Genomic DNA, 7,512 nt, shown 5'->3' on the forward strand with positions numbered 1-7,512 from the left:
CTGGTATTGCCGATGGATGCTCTGCAATGACTCTGGTCCACAACTCTGCCCAGTACCCAGTCCATACAAGTGTTGAAATGTGATGGGGCAAGGACACAACCCTGCCTCACCCCCGCATTCATGGGAAAGAAGGTGGACAAGCCCCTCAATTTTGAGCTTGTCTCCCTCCCCTGCTTTGCCACATGATGGTGTTAACCCTTTCCCGGGAACTCATAGAAATAGTGGAGGTATCAAAAAACCCTCTTAATATGTTAAAATTGAGGATTTTCTAAGACACTTTTACTCTTGAAAAAAAAAAAAAATAATAATAATAATATTTGACACACCCATCCATTGTAAAGTTGGATTAAAGAAGTACCCGTGCAGGCTATTTGCCCAATTTGCTGGTATTCACCCAAAACCCCCTAAATACCAGCATGTAGTACAACTATTTAGCTATGTGCTATAAGGTTTTGGTAAACTTGCCTCCATTGTGTTAGGTGTGGGTGGGGTGAGAAGAGGAGCAATTTTATGGAAATTCACTCATTTTTGACTCTCAGCCCACACTGGCACATTCTCTCGCTCCCAGCTAGCTGCCAGGTAAACTAAAGAGCTGTGATTGGCTGGAGTGTGTGATGAAAGATGCTTCTATTGGCTGAGACAGACTCCATGTACACGTTATCACCGGGTGGCGGGAAACGCTTGTGAAAACATGTGTTTTTGGTATCCCGACCAGGCTTTCGCACAGCAAAGGGTTAAACACTGGCCATTCCTCTATATTACCCAAAGATCCTTTGCTGCTTGATCTTTATTCATTTTACACTTCAATGTTTCATGTAACCCAGGGCTGTCTCAGTGTTATCTTTGGCTCCTCCGCCTTCAGAAATTTCCTTTCTTTTGGCACAACTTCAGCTCCTCTTTGTACCAAGAAAGGCCCCAACTAACCTTCCCTTAAAAATAAATATTACACATAAAATTTTGAAAAGTAGGTATAAAAAAGATGCCACTGTTGGCATGCATCACAGTCTACAGCTATGCCTATACAGTTGAACATTCCTGGCATTACACTTCATCTTTCACATGGTTCCCTGACATCTCTTACTTAACTTTTTGGTGATCACTTTTTCTCTTCCTTTCCACATCACTTCATTTCTTGACAGGTCCTTTCCTAGTTTTGTGAGACATACAATTTTCATGCAATATTCTCTTACATTTTCCTTTACTAAAGTATCTTTTAACAAAATTATCAACCTTTTTATTTTTGTTTTAATTCCATTTCAGTTTCTGCGAGTCTCACATCTTTTAAACCCATGACATTCTTAGACATTTTCGATCCATGTAAAACTGTGAAGCAAATCAAGACACGCATGGGTGTAATGTGAAAGGGGATAATAGTGCGACTACACTCATCGCTCCCCAGAGGCTGAAGATGCCACTGTCACCTCTCCATCAGACAGTTCCTCCTCCCTTTCACAGCTCTCTGACACCACCTGTATGAGGCTTTGCTGCCGCTTGCCTTGAACTTCACCGGGCAGTTGCAGGTTCTCAGCTGTCACTCTTCTTGTCTGCAGCAGGTCATCATCTGAGTCACTGTCACTAGTCTCCTCCCCTGAATTGTGGATGCCTTGCCCATCATCCCCTCTGTCCTTGGGTGCTCCTTGCCCCAACAGGAGGTTCTGTTAAGTGGGACACAAAACAGACAATGGTGAGCTACTGTACCACAAAATATGAATGGCTTTAAAATCTTGCTGTATAATATATGGATAACAAGCTTGTCTATCTATAAATTATTACATCTATCTATCTATACCTCCGATGCCTTGCTCCGTCACGGGAACTTCCCTCCAGGTGGTGGCTGCAGCAGAAATGTCTCCATCTCTCCCTGTTCTAGCACTCCCTCTCAGCACACTCAATCCTGCTACTTCCAACTCTCTCGCTCCAATACTCACTCACCCTACTGATCCATTTCACAGGTGGTCTTCCCCTGACACCCCCTCCCTCTTCACTAATTCATTTTATCCCTTTCTCATCACATGTCCAAATCATCTCAATGCACCATGCTTCACCCACTCCACATTCTACTCCTTTCGTGGTCACACCCATACCAAACCGCTCATACACGCTTTCATTACTTTCTCCATCCCATCCTGAAACACCACATGTACGTCTTATAGAACTCATTTCCACTGCACGTATTCTCAATTGCTGTGTTGCATTTCATGTCCACGTCTCTGACGCATATGACAGAGTTGGCAGGATAATACTGTTCCTTATCCTCCTCTTTACCTCCATGCTCACACTTCTTCCTTTTCATAACTCTCTCCAATCCACCCACCACCTGTCTGCCCTTCACTGCTCTTGCCCTCACCTCACCTTCCCTACTGCCATGCTTACATAAAACAGTCCCTTAATATTTAAACTCAGTCACCTCCTCCATTCTCTCCTCCCCTAATCTTATCCTACACTTCATTGTACCCTCTGCTCTAACTCTGTAAAGCTTTGCAAAATCAATGACCTGTTCTCTCGCCCTCTCAAATACCATAACCTTACTCTTTCCAACATTCACTCTCAGCTTTCTCCTCTTACACACCCTGTCAAACTCATCCACTATCCTCAGCAGCGTCCCCTCATTCTCTGGCAACAACACTGTATCATCTGCAAACAGGCCCACAACCAATGACTCCTCCATACCTCTCACTTTCAGCCCTGGACCAAGCTCCCCCACTCTGGGTTTCATTTCTCTCATACAACCATACAACAAACAACAATGTATGCTTGACTCAATTCACTTAAAACTTATTACATACTTCTCATTAACTAAAGTGACAAATTTTTACTGCAAGGAAATTATTAAAGCTTCAACAAACAACGATGTATGATTGACTCAATTCACTTAAAACTCCATGATAACTAATGCCATAATATTACTTCATATTCTATACTACAGAGGGATGCAATTCACAGGCTGAAGAGGTTATAGGCAAAGGATATTGTTACTTCAATATAAAATATCTCTTACAGCTTCAAACAGGAAAGTGACACAATGAATTTAGAATATCAGTGACTGACATATGTGCTAAGTACTGCATTCTCAATATACATTATAATTCAAAAGTAACTTTACTTTTTGTGCATCTCAACTACTATTTTTAATACAATGAGGCAATTTCTCCTTTCTCTTTGACTCAAGCAGCAGGAGACTAACCATCTCTACAACTCTGGCATCATCATCTGTGTTCTCGACACTGAGATGGTGCAGCTGCTGTGGAGGCTGGGACAGTAGCTGCTCAGTGGACCGTTGAAACTCTGGCAAGAAGGTCTGTAGTTGGTCCAGCAGGGGACTCCTGGCTACCTGTACATCAGCAGGTGAGGAAATAGCTTATCATTTGTATGATACGATGTCTTTTTTCTTGCAGGTAGCAAACACCTTCTTTGCTTTTAAAGTGTTCAGTTAGGCCAAATACTATTGGTTATTATACGTAGCTAATGTCTGACTATACTGAGACAAACATTCATTCAGCTGTTCTATGCATATTCATAACAATCTTTGAGTGGAGCACTGTGCCCTTGACTTCAAGCTGACAAAGAGACCAATAATATGCAAACAAAAAATATTAAGGGTTATGGAGAGTAATCATCATAATTATTGTCAACATTACCTACTTTAAAAGTTCGTGGCTTGTCCTGTGGAGGTCGTCTGTCAGGTTGTTTCAGCAGGTTCTCCACCACACTCTTGGTGCCTGAAACAAACCACACATGCAGGTCACTCCTAGGGTGGTGGTGGTGATGGTGGTAGGAATGAACATCTACATCTAAGTCATAGTGAACGTAGCATCATACCGGAAGATCACCTGTTTCAGAAAGTGACTCCACTTTTTGGAAACCAGTAGTTTTCAAGTTTTGACCAATATTCACAATAACCAAACCTGTCTGTCCAACTATTAACCTGCAGGATAGTGACCTACCGCCTCTGAATAAGTAATCCATAGACACTAAACTAGTAATCTATCATCACCAATCTAGTTACATAACCTACTAAATAAATGACTCGGCTCCACCAGCTCTCCAGTGCAGCACAGTTCAGACAGCATGGAAGTACAAGTGGCACCTGCACCTGTTCACCCGTAAACATAAATTTTCATACTCATGAACGGAAGAACTGATGTGCATATTTTAGGGCTGGGTCCACATACAAATACTCATACTGAAGTACCGGCATACTCTTTGATAAATTTGTACTCATACTTGTGCTTGGGGTAAAAAAAATTGCTTAATGTACTTGAAATAGTACTTAGACCCATAGACTCAATAAGTTGGCAGGTACGTACTTAAATAAATACACTCAACCCTTGATATCCCAGATATTGGATTGGTTGGACAAAATCCAGGAGCCAGCAATTGTCAGACATATGCCAGGTCAAGTCTGGGAATTGAAATAGAATCCAGGTAAAAAATATTGGACTCAGTAAGTCTGGCAGTTGCTTGACATATGCCTGGCCAAGTTTAGGCATTGAAACAAAAGTCTTCCCATACAATAGATTCCTTCCCCTGCTTAGTGTCTGCAACACCCGCTAGGTGGCCGCATGGGTGCTGGACATTTTGTTTATTGTAGTCACGTGTTGTTAAGCAGCTGTACTGTGACCTTACATTCGGATATAACGGACAAGGTCAGAGGGTCAAATCCTTGGGAACTGACCGAGAATAGTTTTTGAACCAACCGCACTTGGCAACTACAATAGTGTCTGCTAGCCACCTCGCCCTCCTCCCTTTATCTGCTGTCCCATCCTTTGGTTAGTGTAGTCTTTTTCAGCTCACCCGATGAAATGTATTTTCCTCCTTGTGGTTCCCATTCAAATGAACATATGTACACCACAAGAAAGTCTTATGCATCAATCCAGGACGCAAATGTAGTGGAAAATAGCCAAGTGCTTGTGAGTGTCGGTACTGACACAGCTTAAGGGGGTCAACAACTGTATTCTTTAGGGTATTATATGCCACTCTAAGGATGCTTTTTAGAGTGAGTCAATTTAACCTATCGTCATTAATTTGTTCAAATCTCAGGATCATACTATTCAGTGACAAAAATGTATAGCAATGATGAGAATACTATAAAATCTACCAGAAATAGTGTCAAACACCAGAGTTCGGTAATAAAATCTTAATTTGTCAGAATTGGTAATCATATTGATGATATGCAAGTTAAAAACTATCACATAAAAAGTATCAACCACCAGTGATTAATCAGAGAAATTGCAATAACGGTAAAAAAATCTTGAAATACATATACAGAACTGAATACCAGGAATCATACCTGTGCATTCAGATTAGAAGTCAGGGCAGCCTGACTTCTTTTCTGAAGGCCTGGGTTTGATCCCCGGTGTGGTGTCATGCTCAGTCCCTTTGTAGTGAGTTGTCCCAAATTGATCTGTGCATGTGCTGGTTTTGTTTACAAACACAGTGTGGACAAATTTTGACACTGTACCAGGTACCATGTCGGCAGCCGCCTGCCTGTCGGGAGATGTCCCACCAAAGATTTATTTTTATTTTTATAAAAGTAAATGATGACGTGTTATATATAGTCCTTAACTCATTAAGCAATGAAAGGTACTACTATTTTCACCAATTTATTTGATTTACTCAGCAAACAACTAAATTTTGATTACTAAACACTACTCAGTGATTAGCCTCACAGTTGTTTTTTTTTGCCAGAAAACAGCCACAAAAACACTATAGCAAATGCATTGCAGATATTGCATTGCGTGATGTCTGTCAGGACAAATAACAAACACAGCAGCGTAGATCGTTCAGCCATCTCCATATCTATTTAGAAGCCAACAGGACCTAACAGATAGAAACCTAACACCACACTAATTGCAACCTATTGCTGCTGGGAAAGTAACCACTCACCACTAAAACAGTAGCCTATTGCAGCTAAAATAGTAAAAAAGGGTAAATTGGGGGCATACACCACAGCTGTGCATGGCCTCGGTGCTCATCTCCGTCACACTGGCCCTTGAGCCTGTGGTGAGAATGAAGCCATTTAATACCCCGGGATGCAGGGTAAGTCTGACCACTCGGCTACAAAATTACAGTCCCTATTAAACCCATTAGCTACCCCTGATGCTGCTCCCTGTGAACCACCTGGGCCTGACTTGACCGCCCCTGCTGCCATAATACAATGTGGTTGGGAGCGCTCATAAACTTTACACATTAATATTTAGAAAGTCTCTAGTTTTCCACAAGTTATTAGTCACTGCAGCGCATTCACTGAAATAAAATCGACCCACAATCAGTATTAAGACAATTTACAGTTTTACCCAACCAATGATTTTCTCACGCGGTTCATGTTTTTCTGGTGATAGATGTAGTGAATTGCACGATTTTGTACCTCATTTCCGTCGCAAATGTCTACTTTTCGAGTTTTGCCTCTTCAAGTTATACCTATCCCCTGCCCTAAACGATCTTGGGGGACCTGTGGGAACACGGGTTTTTTTGGGACGGGGGCACTTCTGGAATTATATCCCTGAGGGCCCCTGTGAAAACCCTGGTGGTCCCCTAGGGGGCCTACCCTGCGGGACACTCACTGCCGTCCCCCGTCACAGCCAGCAGGTCCGAGGACGTGTTTACGGGCGCCGCCATGATGGACACACACACACACACACACCAGCGTTACCAGATTATCGTACTCTGAACATCGTATTTTCCTGTTTCTGACCCGTAACAATTGTAGAAAAACATCGATAATTAACCATCTGAACTCTAATTGTATGTGTATATCGTTATCAGTGTAGGCTCGACAGTTTTGGGCCTCAAGCAGACGAAAAAAGTATGCCGAGTACGACAATCTGGTAACGTTGACATACACACACACAAACTCTACCTTGATAGAGCGAGTACCGTCGGACAACCTAAGATGTGGACGCCATTATTGGCCCTGTTATTCGCCGCGCTTTTCAAACACTCGCACATGCTCTCTCTTGTATTTCTGTTTTACAGCCTTACGGGTCCACTGATACTGAGCACACTTGTGTCAGACCTGCACACCTTGCCTCCTAACCCAAGTCCAAAGCCTTTTGCAAGTCTGAAGAAACTGTTAGAAGAGCATCGATCACAAGTGCAATAGACCTTTGCGAAAACCAAACTGCAGATTTAGCAAAAGTCCAGCACACTCTGCATATTTATAGAAGCGCTTTGCCAGCAATCGCTCGAAAACTTTAGATTAAATAAGCGTTGGTGTTACTCTGCGAGTCAGTATTGGTGATATCTTTCAATAAGACCTTTGAGGATTGATTGATTGATTGATTGATTGATAGTTTATTGTTGCAAGTAAAACAACAAAGGAGAAGGGAGGAGCATGCCAGAGCAGTCACATTACCAATCCTTTAAGAGGAAAAACATTCAGACCTGATCAGTTTTCGATAAATCACTTACAATTTTGGTGCCAGCTAGTAGAGCAACACTTTTTTTTAAAAGAGAAATAACTCCATTAGGATCAATGCTGCCATAAGAATCAAGTTCAAGCAAAAGACATTT

At 42.1% G+C, this 7,512-nt stretch overlaps 1 protein-coding gene across 1 annotated transcript; it reads right to left on the minus strand.

Annotated features, from left to right (window-relative positions):
• Positions 1-772: 772 nt before the first annotated feature.
• Positions 773-6,655, minus strand: LOC126986737 (NOP protein chaperone 1-like). Its single transcript, XM_050843110.1, has 4 exons — positions 6,564-6,655; positions 3,639-3,719; positions 3,185-3,327; positions 773-1,655 (listed from the first exon to the last, which is right to left on the minus strand). The coding sequence occupies exons 1-4, from the start codon at positions 6,616-6,618 to the stop codon at positions 1,386-1,388; spliced, it is 549 nt and encodes a 182-aa protein (XP_050699067.1). The 5' UTR covers positions 6,619-6,655; the 3' UTR covers positions 773-1,385.
• Positions 6,656-7,512: the final 857 nt, after the last annotated feature.

The sequence above is a fragment of the Eriocheir sinensis genome, chromosome 62 (genome assembly GCF_024679095.1).
Source record: "Eriocheir sinensis breed Jianghai 21 chromosome 62, ASM2467909v1, whole genome shotgun sequence".
NCBI classification, from domain to species: domain Eukaryota; kingdom Metazoa; phylum Arthropoda; class Malacostraca; order Decapoda; family Varunidae; genus Eriocheir; species Eriocheir sinensis.

Excerpts from the sequence above, each read along its gene's own strand:
- LOC126986737 (XM_050843110.1), bottom strand. The coding sequence starts at position 6,618 with ATGGCGGCGCCCGTAAACACGTCCTCGGACCTGCTGGCTGTGACGGGG. Across the intron at positions 3,720-6,563 it reads GGCTGTGACGGGGGACGGCA|GCACCAAGAGTGTGGTGGAG; the intron begins GTGAGTGTCCCG and ends GGTTTGTTTCAG. Across the intron at positions 3,328-3,638 it reads GCCACGAACTTTTAAAGTAG|CCAGGAGTCCCCTGCTGGAC; the intron begins GTAATGTTGACA and ends ATGTACAGGTAG.